The 19,095-nt window shown below is 43.0% G+C and overlaps 1 protein-coding gene across 1 annotated transcript in view; it reads right to left on the bottom strand.

Annotated features, from left to right (window-relative positions):
* The window catches only part of LOC126428158 (neuropeptide F-like), a 637,092-nt gene that overhangs the window by 12,831 nt on the left and 605,166 nt on the right, over positions 1–19,095 (bottom strand). The window contains exons 3-4 of the mRNA XM_050090068.1: positions 16,710–16,859; positions 2,554–2,605 (exon numbers count right to left, since the gene is read on the bottom strand). Of these exons, the coding sequence (XP_049946025.1) occupies positions 2,554–2,605; positions 16,710–16,859 (202 nt within the window). The remainder of the gene's footprint in view (positions 1–2,553; positions 2,606–16,709; positions 16,860–19,095) is intronic.

Raw genomic sequence — 19,095 nt, 5'->3', positions numbered from 1 at the left:
CATATTTGAAGCGCATAAAAATCCGTAATTTACAGTATGGAGGGTCCCCTTGTAAGGTATTTCTTCCATAAATTCAACTTAAGGTATAATATTAGGTAATGTTAACACTAAGCTAATAAGAAACATTGAAATAATTATTATATTAATATTTTTGCTTAAAAACAGCAGTAAATTTATGTTTGAAATTGCGAGTAATTTTAGTTTTTATATAAAAGATACAGAACGTCAAGGTAGCAGCTGGGAGAGCCTGGCTACAAGTATTAACAGCATATCTACCTCTATGCCATCAAGAGAAATACGGGGTGGTTACAACAGTCAAAGTGCAGTTACTCATAGAGGCCCAATGTGGGTTGTAATTATCATTTGCCAGCGAAACTTGGTAGATATGCTAATACGTTAACGTGGAACCGATCTACGCCAGAAAAAATTAGTTTCAATTTTGGCCACCAGGTGCGTATCTGGCGCTATGACTGCAAGAAAGACGTGTAGAAACGTTTCCACATGTAACGGATTAGGAACAGGGCGGGGTCATGGGGGGATAACCAAGTGAGAAACGCATAATGTTGACTTTATGAATAACCGCTGCTTGCACAATTTGTTCTATATGAACGCTGGAGATGCCGACGAGATGCTGTACAGCTCCAGATTTGCACCTGGTGGCCAAAATTCGAACTAATATTTTTTTCATCGTAAATCGGTTCCGCATAACGCATTAGCATATCTACCAAGTTTCGCAGCCCACATAGGGCCTTCGTGGGTAGCTGTACTTTTTTTTATTGTATTCACGCGGTATGATAAGTAAAAACGTTATTCAGTATTAAGTTGTCGTCTGAGTTGCAATATTACATTGTGGCTCCAGCGATGAAGCTAATTATTAATGAGCTGTATAATTTCTCCTAAATACACTCCTGGAAATTGAAATAAGAACACCGTGAATTCATTGTCCCAGGAAGGGGAAACTTTATTGACGCATTCCTGGGGTCAGATACATCACATGATCACACTGACAGAACCACAGGCACATAGACACAGGCAACAGAGCATGCACAATGTCGGCACTAGTACAGTGTATATCCACCTTTCGCAGCAATGCAGGCTGCTATTCTCCCATGGAGACGATCGTAGAGATGCTGGATGTAGTCCTGTGGAACGGCTTGCCATGCCATTTCCACCTGGCGCCTCAGTTGGACCAGCGTTCGTGCTGGACGTGCAGACCGCGTGAGACGACGCTTCATCCAATCCCAAACATGCTAAATGGGGAACAGATCCGGAGATCTTGCTGGCCAGGGTAGTTGACTTACACCTTCTAGAGCACGTTGGGTGGCACGGGATACATGCGGACGTGCATTGTCCTGTTGGAACAGCAAGTTCCCTTGCCGGTCTAGGAATGGTAGAACGATGGGTTCGATGACGGTTTGGATGTACCGTGCACTATTCAGTGTCCCCTCGACGATCACCAGTGGTGTGCGGCCAGTGTAGGAGATCGCTCCCCACACCATGATGCCGGGTGTTGGCCCTGTGTGCCTCGGTCGTATGCAGTCCTGATTGTGGCGCTCACCTGCACGGCGCCAAACACGCATACGACCATCATTGGCACCAAGGCAGAAGCGACTCTCATCGCTGAAGACGACACGTCTCCATTCGTCCCTCCATTCACGCCTGTCGCGACACCACTGGAGGCGGGCTGCACGATGTTGGGGCGTGAGCGGAAGACGGCCTAACGGTGTGCGGGACCGTAGCCCAGCTTCATGGAGACGGTTGCGAATGGTCCTCGCCGATACCCCAGGAGCAACAGTGTCCCTAATTTGCTGGGAAGTGGCGGTGCGGTCCCCTACGGCACTGCGTAGGATCCTACGGTCTTGGCGTGCATCCGTGCGTCGCTGCGGTCCGGTCCCAGGTCGACGGGCACGTGCACCTTCCGCCGACCACTGGCGACAACATCGATGTACTGTGGTGACCTCACGCCCCACGTGTTGAGCAATTCGGCGGTACGTCCACCCGGCCTCCCGCATGCCCACTATACGCCCTCGCTCAAAGTCCGTCAACCGCACATACGGTTCACGTCCACGCTGTCGCGGCATGCTACCAGTGTTAAAGACTGCGATGGAGCTCCGTATGCCACGGCAAACTGGCTGACACTGACGGCGGCGGTGCACAAATGCTGCGCAGCTAGCGCCATTCGACGGCCAACACCGCGGTTCCTGGTGTGTCCGCTGTGACGTGCGTGTGATCATTGCTTGTACAGCCCTCTCGCAGTGTCCGGAGCAAGTATGGTGGGTCTGACACACCGGTGTCAATGTGTTCTTTTTTCCATTTCCAGGAGTGTATTTGTTGACCTCTCGATATTCAAATTCATCAGCCACAAAAAAGTCTCACGTAGGGGGTAGGAACGCAAATGGAGATTCGTCTGTGTCCATAAAACACGCTCCTTCAAATTCACCGTGCACTGCTCTAATTATCCCTATCGTACCACACAAATCCGGAAACTCTCTTAATTTCTAACACTGTATCGACAACAAGGTTCCTTTCTGACACCTCTGATCTGAAACTTACCGGAATGACATCATCGACGACATCCGGTCGGAGTTCGGAGCGCTTTCCGAATCTGTAACAAAGAAACAAAAGAACACAGGTGTGGTTAGATTTCACGAGACATGCGTTTTTCAAGCAGTACTCGGCAAAGGACAGCGAGGAAAAATCCAGCCCTGCAAGCTCTTAAGAAAAGTGACATATTTTATAGTAATCAGGAACTGCTCATTAAGTAAATTGTTATTAACTACTGATCATTTTTCATTCAATTGACCTTTAACTGTCATAAAATTCTTTATAAATGCCTGTTTGAGATCATTCTTACTGTGTTATCAAATTAAATGGGAGCTATCATATGTCAAGGGTAAAGTAAAACGTACTGTTCCTCTTCTTTTCCGAGTCATAGATCCCAAATTTTCGCAGGGCGGCTTGTTAATTATCGGATTTAGCAATGTTAGTGGTACTGCCTTTTCTGTTGCTCCCCGCTCTCACCCCCCGCCCCCTCTCCCCCCACTCACCCTCTGGGAAGGAATTTGTGAACCCCATCTGCCTACATCTAGTGTTGTTCCATGTCAAAGTATGCAAGTGCCTTTTAAGAGTTTATAATCGTGTAGCTGATGCAATGCGTGACAGCCAGGCCGGCATTCACCTAGTGGGATGTGGAAAACCGTCTAAAAACCACATCCAGGCTGCCCACCGAGCACACCGAGCATCGTCGTTAATCGACTGTGCAAATTCGAGGGCCACTGCGTCTCCCCAAACCGTCGTACCATTGTGCTAATATGTAGGTGGGACGGTAGAGCGAAAATGTACTGACATAGGTAATCAATCTTTGTATAGTGCCATCATCCATACACCTGAAGAATAAACACAGATAGTAGTACACACCGGCGCACAGGTTAATGCTGTGTTACTTGACTACCAGCAGACACTTGATACTGTTCCACACTACCACGTATTGGACAAAACATGAGCGTGTGGAATATTAGACTAGCGGTGTGATTTGACTGAAGAGTTCCTAGAATATAGAACAGAGCCTGTCACTCCCAGTAGAGAGAAATCTTCAGATATAAAAGTAACTTTAGCTGTACTGCAGTAGTACGCATGGACATACGAACAGATATTTTTATATGTGGTATTTTAACATGCACACATATCAGTGTGCAGTTTTCTCCTCTGTGTCAAACAGTTTTGCCTCAGACGTATCACATAATTTACTTCCTGATATTTTCTGCATAGTTTTAGTTGCACCACTAAGTGGGCTACGCTTGTCAGTGTAGACTAAACATTTTGCATCCATGTGTCCACACCTCAACATGTGACCAGCTACCCGGGGGGAAAATAAGAATTAATGGCTTGCTCTTGCCACATGTACTTGGAAGTACTAACCAACCTAAAAACATACTACTCCTAATAAGAATTAGACTGCAAATGTTGTAAACACCCGTGTAATGAAACTTCCTGGCAGATTAAAACTGTGTGCCCGACCGAGACTCGAACTCGGGACCTTTGCCTTTCGCGGGCAAGTGCTCTACCATCTGAGCTACCGAAGCACGACTCACGCCCGGTACTCACAGCTTTACTTCTGCCAGTATCTCGTCTCCTACCTTCCAAACTTTACAGTTCTGCTAGGTTCGCAGGAGAGCTTCTGTAAAGTTTGGAAGGTAGGAGACGAGATACTGCCAGAAGTAAAGCTGTGAGTACCGGGCGTGAGTCGTGCTTCGGTAGCTCAGACGGTAGAGCACTTGCCCGCGAAAGGCAAAGGCCCCGAGTTCGAGTCTCGGTCGGGCACACAGTTTTAATCTGCCAGGAAGTTTCATATCAGCGCACACTCCGCTGCAGAGTGAAAATCTCATTCTGGAAATATCCCACAGGCTGTGGCTAAGCCATGTCTCCGCCATATCCTTTCTTTCAGGAGTGCTAGTTCTGCTAGGTTCGCAGGAGAGCTTCTGTAAAGTTTGGAAGGTAGGAGACGAGATACTGGCAGAAGTAAAGCTGTGAGTACCGGGCGTGAGTCGTGCTTCGGTAGCTCAGATGGTAGAGCACTTGCCCGCGAAAGGCAAAGGTCCCGAGTTCGAGTCTTTAATCTGCCAGGAAGTTTCATATCAGCGCACACTCCGCTGCAGAGTGAAAATCTCATTCTGGAAACCCGTGTAATGTTCAGACACCATCCTCTGAAAGAATAGTTCTTATACCCATTACACCTAATACATACATAAGCTAGAGGGAAATCCCAGAAGCTCTGCGAAGGATTTCCAAGGATGATGATGTTTTATAGAGAGGAGTGACAACACTAGTAAATTGTGGAAATGTGCAGGATGGCCTGCAGAGGATAGACGCCTGCTGCAAGAAGTGGCAGCTGACCCTCAACATATATATATATATATATATATATATATATATATATATATATATATATATATACTGCTTGTAAATAACCGTTATTTTTTTGTACATAATTGAGAAACAATGATTGGAAGCAGACAAATCCATGAAATATCTAGGAGCATGCATACAGAGCAATTTGAATCATAACGACCACCTAAAATCAACTGAAGGTAAAGTATATGCCAGACTGAGATTCATTAGGAGAACCTCCGTAAGTGGAGTCCGCCTACAGAGGCGGTAGCAAAACCCCCGTTCAACCAATACTTGAATAATGCTCTTCAGTATGGAATCCGTACCACACAGTACTGATAGAGGACATAGAGAAGGTCCAAAGAAGAGCAGTGCATTTCGTCACAGGTTCACTTAGCAAGGGCGAAAGCATCACGGAGATGCTAAGCCGACTCCAATGGCAGGCGCTGCAAGAGAGGAGTTTTGCACCATATTATGATCTACTGTTAATGTTCCCAGAGTGTATGTTCCTAGAAGAGTCAACTGATATATTGCTTCTTCGTACATGTATATCCTGAAAAGACCATGAAGGTAGGGTTATATAGATATCAGTTCATACTGTTGCTTACCACCACTCGTTCAACCCACCAGTCGCGACTGGAACGGCAAAAGGGTGGGGGGGGGGGGGGGCGGGCGTGGGCAGTGATAAACAAACCACCCTCCATCACATACCATAAGGTAGCTTCCGGAGTAAGGATGAAGATTATGGATTATGTTATGACCAATTCTTGTTGGTTCTGAAATGTGACAGAGAAAAAGGACGCACTTGTGGGTTTGGTGGTGGCAAAGATGGTTCCTTTGCTTTTCTCATGCAGCAGTTACGTAAAATGCGCTCGGTAGTAAACAAGGTGGAAAAGCTAACGATTTGTGTATACTGTGGAGCTCTGTACCTACATATAAGAAAAATTTCATATCTTATGTGATCAAAAGTATCCGGACGCACCTACGTAATGCGAAATGGACCACTAGATGTCGGCATAAAAGAAAGGCAGATAGTATTGAGTTTTCAGTAGAGAAGACTGAAATCCAGAAGGAGCTTCCTACTTACAACTGTACCAATTCCAAGTTCAACAGAAGCCCGCCGAACCGAGTTGTGGTGAACAAAGTCTACTGGAGGTTTCTGTGCAGCAGAAGAGAACCTACCATCAGGCTGCCATCTCCAATACGATACACACAAGATCCTCAACAGGTTAGGAACAGGGCTGAAAAGGTGCAAGACTTATTTGAAGACGTGGGCTACCTACCAGTGATGATGGATATTGTGAATGTGGGGTAAGGCAAGACTCTTTAGCGCTTGTGGTCTGCAGTAACCTGAGCTAACCCTGAGACATGGGGGAGTTGCTTGAAGGAAATAAACGTCCCATTCTGGTTGCTGAACACGGGACTCATAAAGTGTAAACTTCTCTGGTAATCAACGTTAGATTTTAGTTTTTTTTACATCTACATTGATACTCTGCAAATCACACTGAAGTGTCTGGCAGAAGGTCCCTCGAACCACATTCACAATATATTCAAATTTCGAACAGCACGTGGAAAAAACGAACACCTGTATCTTTCCGTGCGAGCTCTTATTTTATTATGACGATCGTTTCTCCCTATATAGGTCGGTGTCATCAAAATACTTTCCCATTGGGGGGAGAAAGATGGTGACTGAAATTTCGCCGCAACGACAAACGTCTTTGTTTTAATAATGTCCACCCCAAATTCTGTATCATGTCAGTGGCACACTCTCCCCTACTCCGTGATAATACAAAAGTGTTGATCTTCTTTGAACTTTTTAGATGTACTCCGTCAACCCTATCTGGTAAGGATACCAGTGCGTTCTGAGGTGAACTCTGTGTATGTCCTTAATATAATATATATGCATTCCCGAACGTTTGTTCGCTATCTCGTTATAATCGGTTGTTGACCCACTATCACCTATTTCAATGTGACCCAAAAGGTTTTAGAACAATGTAGCTCATAGTAATTGTTCAAACTGCCGACCGCCAGTCTCAATACATGCGTGGCAACAGCTCATGAAGTTCTGCCGCACTCCCTCAAAGATCTCTGGTAACTGAAACTTCCTGGCAGATTAAAATGTGTGCCGGACCGAGACTCGAGCTCGGGATCTTAGCCTTTCGCGGGCAAGTGCTCTATCTCATTCTGGAAACATCCCCCAGGCTGTAGCTAAGCCATGTCTCCGCAATATCCTTTCTTTCAGGAGTGCTAGTTCTGCAAGTTTCGTAGGAGAGCTTCTGTAAAGTTTCGAAGGCAGGAGACGAGGTACTGGCAGAAGTAAAGCTGTGAGGACGGGGCGTGAGTCGTGCTTGGGTAGCTCAGTGGGTAGAGCACTTGCCCGCGAAAAGGCAAAGGTCCCGAGTTCGAGTCTCGGTCCGGCACACAGTTTTAATCTGCCAGGAAGTTTCATATCAGCGCACACTCCACTGCAGAGTGGAAATGTGGTGTCACCGCCAGACACCACACTTGCTAGGTGGTAGCCTTTTAAATCGGCCGCGGTCCGGTAGTATACGACGGACCCGCGTGTCGCCACTGTCAGTAATTGCAGACCGAGTGCCACCACACGGCAGGTCTAGAGAGACTTACTAGCACTCGCCCCAGTTGTACGGACGACTTAGCTAGCGATGCAACAGTGACGAAGCCTCGCTTATTTGCAGAGAAGATAGTTAGAATAGCCTTCAGCTAAGTCAATTGCTACGACCTAGCAAGGCGCCATTTATCCTTTGCTATGTATCTAATGAAGCATGTACAGTAACAAGACCAATGTTCACCAATTGTGGATTAAAGTTAAGTATTCCAGCAGCTACGTACTTTTCTTTATAGCATTCATTACGTATCCTGTTTCAGACCTCACGCCAGCCTGCGTGAGTTTAAGCGCGTGCCCTTCGGATACCCGTCACTGTGGACTGGCTGTCTTGTCAGTCCACAACAGAAAATCTCATCTCTGGTAACTGTTGTACCAGGAGACAGGCAAGTTAGACCGTAGCAAGCAGGCCTTCATCAATTTCTAAAGGGGGTTTCATACATCGAGAGATGACACAGGACATTAAAAGTGAATCTACATGGAACCTAGAATCTGGAAATGTACAATGCAGTTCAACAATTGGAGAAGAACAGCACAACGAAAGATAAGTACAAACATGTCGGTTGGGCCCCATTTAGCTAACCTGGCGGCAACGGATATTTTTTTGTGTATACCATACGACCTAGGAGGGCACTTAAAAATTCCGGACAAGAAAGTGGAGTGCCAGTTACAACCTACACAGCCTGAGACTCTTAAGGAAGCGATTATAATTACATGAAAGGTCCTCAGTAACAGAGGGAAATTTTTACTCTGCAGCGGAGTGTGCGCAGAGATGAAACTTTCTGGCAGATTAAAACTGTGTGCCGGACCGAGACTCGAACTCGGGTCCTTTGCCTTTCGTGGAGCACTTGCCCGCGTAAGGCAAAGGTCCCGAGTTCGAATCTCGGTCCGGCACACAGTTATAATCTCCCAGGAAGTTTCAGGTTCTCATTAAGTTTGTATAGTCTATATTAGACCAATTACACGAGAGTTTTGTTTTTTTCTCCTCAACCGTTTTCGGACATGGCGTATCTCAGTATTTCACTGCTACCTATTCCAATTAACAGGATGAAGTCCAAAGTTCATTGACCAGCCCGCTTCAGATTCAAGCGCTTGGAACATGACAAGGGAAGCCCTTCATCGCTTCATTTGCGAGTTTCGAATGCTGGCTTTGTGCGAAGTGTGTAGCAGAATGCGTGGGAATCCACAGGTGCGAATGGTCCTTCACAGAACAGAAGTTGTTTTCGTACTGTTAGGAGTGCGCAATTAAGGCTGTCCAACATTCATGCCATCTGAAGAATTGTAACCACGTCTGTGTCTTCAGCGATCGATTGTTGCACACCTCCGCCCCCTCTCTGCCCCAAACCGCCATCAAACGCACCCTCCTAATAGGTACGCACTATATACCTTCTCACAAGTTGCGGAAAAGGAAATCGCAAAATTATTCGCAGAATTAAACACATCCATTACGGATACTGCAGAACAATGTGAGCGTGTAAAACGAAATATTTTAGTAATAATATTTGTCAGCACTATCAATAAAAATAAAACATTAAGAACTACCTATCTCTATAAGCAGAAAAACTGAAACTGAAAATGTTTAAAATTGAAAATTTTTAAAATTACTTTTTATTAATGACAAGTAGTGAAAAGTCATTTTTTTTGGTGAAAAATTGGCCCTCATAAGCTATAAAATAATAGCAATGGCTCTGTTGGAAACTCGTGACAACATTCAGTTGTACCCACCACATCACTACACTGCTACACTACGCTCGACGTCGTACAGCGCAACTTATCAGTTTTAAATGAATTTTTGTAGATGTTTTAGACAGTATTTTCGTTATAATATCGCACATTTATTAGTTTTCAGTAAAAAGAAATAAAGGAGTAAGACAAGATTGTTTTCTTTCCTTATCACTGTTAATATCTTCGTGGACGAGGTCACAGCAAGACAGAATCAGATTTATTTGAAAATGCTCTCTATCCTTAGTGCAGAGCAACTAGTATTTTGTATGCAGAGGATGTTGCAACTGTGCAATAGACAGAAGATAATTTACAGATGCAGCTATACAGCTTAAGAAATATAACAGAGAATATGAACTGTTATCATCTCCACACAGATTAAAAGTGATTGCATTTCTGGTAAAAAAGCACGATAAGGTACTAAAATTGGACTAATGGAAATATATCGGATCAGGTGCCCACCTTTACGTATCTTGGATGTGGAATGTTCCCAACAAGAGATCGCGACATAGAAACAAAACTTTGCAACTTTAAAGATACTTGTCCGACAGTTCGTAGTTCTCTGGAAGACAAAACTAAAAACGAAACTGAACTGAAACTTTATACAACAACTAAACCACTCGACAATGCCTCATTGTTGTTAAATAAGTGTGGAAATTGGGTATATGTTCTAATCTGGCGTGTCACTGACAATTGCGTCAGGATGGAAATTTCGGCTCCTCGCTGCTATTTTGGTCCACTTCGAAAGTATTCGTATATAGATTATGACTGAAAAAATACTCCTTGTATACTTTCTGCTTTTTACTTTTTTCAAGGTCTCATTTTTTGCACGCAACACCATTACAATACTTAAGAATATAAACCACTTTTCGTTTTTTGGGTGCTCTGTGGTAAGAGCATGGGCTGGTCTACTGAATTACCAGATCGTGAAAAGATAACATGAGATAATGACAAGCGAAAAAATTTGCCTAATTGTTTAAATACCCTGCGTGCGCCCCCCATGTTGTTGAAAATGTATAGCCGCATCTGTAAATTATCTTCTGTCTATTGCACAGTTGCAACATCCTCTGCACACAAAATACTACTTGTGTTGCACTAAGGATGGAGAGCATTTTCAAAGATATCTGATTCTGTCTTGTTGTTGAAAAATGTATAGCCTGTGTCCTTACAGTGTACAACATAGTTTTAGTTACTGGGATACTGTATAGTAGCAGTAGTGAATACATGCATATAACTGAACACGGCAGACACCATCTGAACCTAAATTAGTTCAAAGGACCATGAGTCTTCTTTATTGTCACTCCAAACGAAATCTTGATTTACTTAAAATGATTGCGTAAATCAGTTGCCATCACTGGTATACGGGTTATGAGATACCTCTCAAGCTGCTGGAGCTGAGAGGATAGTAACCTCCGTGGCAGTATATCGCTTAGTTTCATTCCCTGAATAGGTAGCATTACAAAGTTTCATACGATTCAGACGGCATAGTAGAATTCAAATCATTAGGCGATAAACCGCAAATATAACTTATCTAATATAGGTCTTCTGTTTAATCGGCTCCGAGGAAGAAAACAAAACAGCGCATTGTTGTGTATACAATTTTTGTCTAAAATTATATGCGCGGAGAAGAAATTATAAAATGATTTAAATGTGCCTCCTATCGTGGTTATATCCGACGACGAGAAAGAAAAAGAAACTGCACGCTTTTACAACACAACAAACACAGCATTGTCTTCCTCTCAGTCAGTTTTAGAAGTATGGTAATTCTCTTCCTTAAGTTGTGCAACGAAGGAATCACCATCACACTGTACGTTGAAGAGCACTTCCATTAAATAACTATAGCATACACACACACACAGCGCGAACATTCTAGAGAAGAACCAAACTTGTCAAAGATCCTCTATCAAAGAGTCTACAAGTCAGAAAAATGATGTTTCTTGCGGTCGATAGTCGCCAACAGCAGAAAATGTATACATTGTTGTATAAAACGATATATAGGCTCTATCCGCCCAATATTTATGAAAGTATTATGTAAAAATTTGGAATAAAGAGTTCAAGAACTTTTCAAGATTTTTTCCAACAACGATTTCTCGTTATATGTTAGTACAGAAATAAATGGTCATGCTGGTAATATTATGTGTATGTGAGATGTGGGTACTCTCAAAGCAAAGACAGAAGGAAAATTACGTCAGATGAGACGAAATTTCTCAGATAAGTCAAAGGCTGCACATCAACGGACAAATGACGAATCACAGAAATACAAGAGGTACAAATTTTCAATCTGGAAAACAAAACTAGAGCAACCATTTAAAAAACATCATCCACTCAGTCCAGGAAGCTTGGGTGTGCTGATGACTAGGTATAAAAACAAAGTACAAACAAATTGCGGTCACTGAGGATATATTAATAAAGGAGATAAGTGTTTCATTAGTTTCGTAAATAGGGATTTCAGCTGAACCCAAACAAAACTGAATTCACTTGCTTTCATCTGAGAAATATCCTAACAAACTACAAACTGGACATATTTTTTTAGGATGGTTGTCTGGCCCATAACAAATATCTAGGGTATCTTGGAGTTACACTTGACACATTATTTGAACACCATCCAATATGGACTGTAACCAAACTGAGGTCAAGAATCAGCCTTATCTACTCTGCGGCAAAATTTTGCAGTCATTCTCTATGACAGCAGCCAAACGAAGTTGCTAGATACATAACTAAATCAAATAAAGCTGATTGTTATTGCCACAGATGATTCCACTCAATCTGGCTACCTGCCCTGAGCTGCATTCCACCACCTAACCTGAGAAGAAAGAATAATATTCTCAAGGATCTGCAGCTGCCAAGCCATGACGACATATCTGCTGTCCAAATTAACAGACTTTGCGCGAGACATCTTCCACAAAGAACATCTACCAACCTGGTGGATCACAGCTTCAGTCTTAACGAAGTTTGGATGCAAGAATGGTATAACAACACTCCAGACGAGCTCCACAGCTTTCTCCAAACCAACAACAAACCATTTTAGCTTGATGTACCCTAGAAGTCATTGTGTTGGCTCAACATGATCTGGACTAACAAGAGGAGATGTGGTGACCTAATACACAAATCTCCAGAGACTACCACTGCTGAGTGCAGATGTGGATTCCCAAGACAGACTGTCAGACATATTGTTGAAGAGTACCCTCAAATTCGTACCCTGAAACAGCAACATTTGTGAAGAACTATGTAAATACGAATATAAATTTGTAAATAATGTACCTATTTTATTTGTGTTTCCAAAGTGATGTGTAATTAAGACACAAAGAAATTAATGACATTAGCTGCTGGTGGACATTGATTTAAATCGGTAGGGAAAGTTTAAAATTTGAGCTGGATTTGGATTCGAACCCAGATCTCCTGCTTACTAGTTATCTGTAGACAGTGGTCATCACAGCTGATCGGACTACCCTAGCACACCTCCCATCAGATGCAAATTCTGAACTTATCCACACACTACTGATGTAGTGCCCCTAGGCATGCTAGCGTAGTCAGTGTAACTGTGATGATCACGGTGTCCAGATGGAGTGGTGGTCAGTGCATCTTCCCAGTAAGCAGGAGAACTGGGTTCGAATCCCAGTCTGCCACTAATTTTTAAATTTTTCCATTAATTTAAATCAATACTCACTAGGAGGAAATGCCATAAATTCCTTTGTGTATTGATTCATAACGGCAGTGGGATCAAAATATGTCTGTTCTTATGGACATGTCTGGGGAACAGACATTGCATATATAATGTGTAATTGCCATAAAATTAATAACGATAATTTATTTATACATTTTATCAACTTGGGTAGCCATGCATGTTAAAGCGCCGCTTCTGGGATAAGGAAGTAAGCTGGCCCCAGATCGAGTCCGCCAGACAGTCTCAATGCTGTCCATCCTGGATGTGGTTTTTAGGTGGTTTTCCGCATCCCAATAGGTGAATACTGGGCTGGTACCCAATTTCCATCTCATTTAGACGATTCACAAACAATTAGAAGAAACTTTCGCTCACTTCAACTTGAACAACACTACACACAGGCAGTTGGGATAGCGCCAAGAAGGGCATTGGTCCACTTCTTAAACTGACCATGCCAAATTAGTTCCTTATCATTCCGCCACTGCGCAGATTCGAGACAAAGGCACAAGGAAATAATTGTGAAAGTGATCTGTAATTGTCATACCGCTAATAATAATAATTTACTAGCTGAGAAACCTAGTGTTCCCCAGGTTAGAATATGTGGCATGGGAGAAGGCGTGAGTATTTTAGATACAAAATACATACAGATGTATGTCTCATTGAGAATATTATGACTGCAGTTGTCCTGTTACTGACCCAGTTGGTCATGGTGGATGACAGGGGGTGAGTGTGGTGGGCTAAAGTACACGAAATATGGAGCAATAAATACTCCTAGGTAAAGCTAAAATATATATCACTTACAAACTTTACAGTGTATGTGAAAGTGTGGTTATTGTTTCATTCACGATGCAATGTAATGGTGATAAGCCTTCAACGCATTTCATCCTCACTGAGGAGGATGAAAGAGGGTGATTGTGGTTGGCAGATATCTCAGTATAATGCGTGATGTGGAAGACTTAGTTCTTTCAGAAAAAGATATATTCTCTACGACTTTTGAACTTTACTGTATCAGTGAATACATTTGCTTATACAATCATCGCCGTATTTCATCTATACTGGCATTAACATTATGTTACACAGCCATATTTAACCGCAGGTAGCACAATGGGGCCAATGCTAGTTTAGTAATATTGTCTTAAGATAACAGTATTCAAATGAAGGTGGAAAGAAATGGAACTAACTTTATCTCATGAAGCATTTACTTTTAATTGCATATAAGCACAGGGGGGTTTGCGAAAATGGGCTGATAGATTAAAAACTGATCTATTTGATGTTACAAGTTGTTGTTATATTTTGAATGACGTAACTGCACAAGCATCGTACTATGTCGGACGAATGAATCGAATGAATGAAGGAAAGGCTTTTTCACATGTATGGCAAAATTCATAAGTCACAGAGCATGTAGCATTTCCTGAGAGTGTTTATTGCTACATATTTTGCTGGTTTTTGCTCGTCACAAGCACTCACTGCCACACACCGCGACCGATCTCCATTATTAACAACATGAGACCAAGGGCTACGTACCACGTGAACCACGAGTGGGTGGCAGTGGATGATCATGGAGAAAAGTCTGTCAGTACATACGCATACAAGTGTTCTGTCTATAGTTACAGATTTGTAGGTCATCATTAAGTGAACAGAATTATTTATAATTTGTGACAATACGAAACTGATACTGTTAAAATAAATATTTTTAAAAATACACAGTTGTGGCATCTCTCATGACAATCTGTCATACATTATGAAACTCCTCTCTACTGTCTATCTTTCGAGCATGTTCAGATAAGGCATGCACAAGTCTACATATTCCTATTTAAACTTGATACTGGGTACTGGAGTTGACCGTAGACACTTTAATGTAACACTTTGTATGCTAATTACAAGTATACAGGGTGTTACAAAAAGGTACGGCCAAACTTTCAGGAAACATTCCTCACACACAAATAAAGAAAAGATGTTATGTGGACATGTGTCCGGAAACGCTTAATTTCCGTGTTAGAGCTCATTTTAGTTTCGTCAGTATGTACTGTACTTCCTCGATTCACCGCCAGTTGGCCCAATTGAAGGAAGGTAATGTTGACTTCGGTGCTTGTGTTGACATGCGACTCATTGCTCTACAGTACTAGCATCAAGAACAACAGTACGTAGCATCAACAGGTTAGTGTTGATCACGAACGTGGTTTTGCAGGCAGTGGAATGTTTACAAATGCGGAGTTGGCAGATGCCCATTTGATGTATGGATTAGCACGGGGCAATAGCCGTGGCGTACGCTTGTATCGAGACAGATTTCCAGAACGAAGGTGTCCCGACAGGAAGACGTTCGAAGCAATTGATCGGCGTCTTAGGGACCACGGAACATTCCAGTCTATGACTCGCGACTGCGGAAGACCTAGACCGACGAGGACACCTGCAATGGACGAGGCAATTCTTCGTGCATTTGACAGTAACCCTAATGTCAGCGTCAGAGAAGTTGCTGCTGTACAAGGTAACGTTGACCACGTCACTGTATGGAGAGTGCTACGGGAGAACCAGTTGTTTCCGTACCATGTACAGCGTGTGCAGGCACTATCAGCAGCTGATTGGCCTCCACGGGTACACTTATGCGAATGGTTCATCCAACAATGTGTCAATCCTCATTTCAGTGCAAATGTTCTCTTTACGGATGAGGCTTCATTCCGACGCGATCAAATTGTAAATTTTCACAATCAACATGAGTGGGCCGACGAGAATCAGCACGCAATTGTGCAATCACGTCATCAACACAGATATTCTGTGGACGTTTGGGCAGGCATTGTTGGTGATGTCTTGATTGGGCCCCATGCTCTTCCACCTACGCTCAATGGAGCACGTTATCATGATTTCATACGGGACACTCTACCTGTCCTGCTAGAACATGTGCCTTTACAAGTACGACACACCATGTGGTTCATGCACGATGGAGCTCTTGCACATTTCAGTCGAAGTGTTCGTACGCTTCTCAATAACAAATTCGGTGACCGATGGATTGGTAGAGGCGGACCAAATCCATGGCCTCACGCTCTCCTGACCTCAACTCTGTTGACTTTCATTTATGGGGGCATTTGAAAGCTCTTGTCTATGCAACCCCGGTACCAAATGTAGAGACTCTTCGTGCTCGTATTGTGGACGGCTGTGATACAATACGCCATTCTCCAGGGCTGCATCAGCGCGTCAGGGATTTCATGCGACGGAGGGTGGATGCATGTGTCCTCGCTAACGGAGGACATTTTGAACATTTCCTGTAACAAAGTGTTTGATGTCACGCTGGTACGTTCTGTTCCTGTGTGTTTCCATTCCATGATTAATGTGATTTGAAGAGAAGTAATAAAATGAGCTCTAACATGGAAAGTAAGCGTTTCCGGACACATGTCCACATAACTTTTCTTTCTTTGTGTGTGAGGAATGTTTCCTGAAAGTTTGGCCGTACCTTTTTGTAACACCCTGTATAGCTTTTCCTGAGAGTATTTATTGCTACATATTTCTCGGATTTTTGCTCGTCACACTCACCCACTGCCACGCACCGCGACCAAACTAACAACATGAAATCAAGGGCTAGCTACCACCACAACCATGTGTGGGTGGCAAACTGTATAGGTAACAAAATTTCTTTTCTTACTTTACTAGCGTAGGCGGTAGCAGTATACATGTACAACTGGCAGCTACCATTGTCACTGCCTACAGCCACAGAGCTATGGAGTGTTTACTATTATTGTGTGAACGCTAGGTGTCGCCAGACGTCGGCAAGTGTCCAGCTGCGGCGCACAGGCTGTATGCCGGCCGCTCTCTCGGACTACGTACCTGGGCCTGTTGCGCGGCGTGTACATGCGGTCGTACTCCTGCAGCTGCAGCATGCGGACCATCTTCTCGACGCCGCGGAGGTGCTCTGCGATGCTCAGCGTGTCCAGGGGGGAGCGCACCGACAGCGACGCGCCACCCCCGCTGCGAGGGCTGGGGAAGTCGTCAGTTCACATCGCAACTGCCGCCACGTCACATCTACACTTCACAAGGCTTAAAAATGCTGCCAACACCCCTCAAGCTTTCGGGTTGCCCTCCTTTATCAGGAGCCCAACTATCCTCAAGCTTTCGAAAATTCCAGAACCTTTGGCAGAGAATTATATCTGACACTATATTTCAGATAATGAATGTAAGGTTGGACAGTGGAACAAATTTCTTTGGAATAGAATTCAGTGTTCATTTACACAAATATCACTGACTAAAACTGTTTTAATTTTCTGATGAGATTTCAGTTCTACAAAAACTCATGTTTTCTGTGAATGGCTGTAAAGTGCACATCAGAGGGTGTGTTCAATAGACATCCACGTTTTAGAGGGCTTAAAAATGCTGCAAATATACCCCAAGCTTTCGTGTTGCCTACCTTTATCAAAAACCAGTTATCTTCAAGCTTTCGAAAATAACATTATCTTTTTCAGATAATGATGTTTCACCCATCATATCTGAGTATGAACTTTTGGTGGATTACTGGACTGTGAAACATATTTCAATGGAATAGAATTCAGCGTTCATTTACACAAATGTCATTGACTAAGACTGTTGTGACTTTCTGGTAGGTTTTTCTTCAGTTAATTTCTACAAAATCATACGATTTCTGTGAGTGGCTGTATAGTGCACGTCAGTAGGTATGTTCAATAGACATCCACGTTTTAGAGGGCTTAAAAATGCTGCAAATATACTCCAAGCTTTCGTGTTGCCTACCTTTACCAGACAGTTATCATCAAGCTTTCAAAACTTCCATTACCTTTTTTAGACAATTCTATTTCAGCTATGAAATCTTCACGGGTTATCAGCCGAGTGGCATCGTCTTCTAGTCGCAACGTTTCAATGGACTGCGTATCGAGCATCTTCGCCTGAAGATGCTGGATACGCAGTCCATTGAAACGTTGCGACTAGAAGACGACGCCACCCGGCTGATAACTCGTGAAGATTTCATAGCTGAAATACGCCGAGAAAGCCTGCAATTTTATATAATTCTATTTCACTCACTGTATCTGAGTATATGAATATCTGTTGAATTATTGCAGCAGAATTCAGTGGTCGTTTATAAAAATATCACTGTGAATTTTTTATTTTGGTTCAGTCCTACAACTGTATATGTGTTCAGTGGATAGTTATAAAGTGCATATCAATGGGTACGTTTGATCGATTTCCACATTTTAGAAGGCTTAAAAATTTTGCAGATGTTTAGCAGGTTTTTGTGCTTCCCACCAGTATCTTTATCAAGAGCCCATTATCCTCAAGCTTTCGAAATTTCCAGGGTTCATTGTCAAAGACTAACATTCGACTCACTGTATTTCAGTTAATGAAATTCTGGTAAATTACTGGCCAGTGGAACCCATTTCTTTGGAGGCAAATTTTCGGTCTGTTTGCAAAAATATCAGGGGCAAAAACTGTTGTTTGATGTGTTTTTATTCCAAAAACTTCTACGAAAACGTATGTTGTCTGTGAATGGCTATAAAGTCCACGTGAGACGGTATTTTCAATGGACATCCACATTTTAGAAGGCTTACAAAATGCTGCAAACAGGCACCCCCCCCCCCCCCCCTCCCCGCCGGCTTTTGTGTGCCACAGCACTACCTGTATCACAGGACAGTTATTGTCAAGCTTCCGAAAATTCCAGTACCTTTGTCAAAGAATTATATTTGGCTCAACGTATTTCAGATAATAAATGTCTGGTGAATAACTGGACAGTGAAACGCATTTCTCTGGAGTAGAACTTTCTGTTGTTTTGCGAAAATATCATAGGCTGAAACCGTTGCGAGTTTTATTGAGCTTTTATTTTGGCTCAGTTTTCCAACCGCATATTTATTCTGTGAATGGCAATAAAGCGCGCATCAGAGAGTACATTCAATAGGCATCCACATTTCAGAAAGCTTAAAAATGCTGCAAACACCTCTCGAGGTTTTGTGTTCCCCATCAGTATCTGCATCAGGAGCCAATTATCGTCAAGATCTCGAAAATTCTAGTACATTTGTCTAAAAATTATATTAGACCCACTATATTTCAGTAAACGCATGTCAGATAAATGATTGAGCAGCAGTGCATATTCCTTTGGAGGAGGTTTTAGTGTTCTTTTGCAAAAATAGTATAGATGCTTGTTACACAACTGCATGAAGGTCCCACGAATCGCTAGAAAGTGTAAACAGATGGTACTTATTCTACAGTATAT

The sequence above is a fragment of the Schistocerca serialis genome, chromosome 12 (assembly GCF_023864345.2).
Source record: "Schistocerca serialis cubense isolate TAMUIC-IGC-003099 chromosome 12, iqSchSeri2.2, whole genome shotgun sequence".
NCBI lineage: Eukaryota > Metazoa > Arthropoda > Insecta > Orthoptera > Acrididae > Schistocerca > Schistocerca serialis.
The sequence above is the reverse complement of the archived record's forward strand: the minus strand, read 5'-3'. Positions and strand labels throughout refer to the sequence as shown.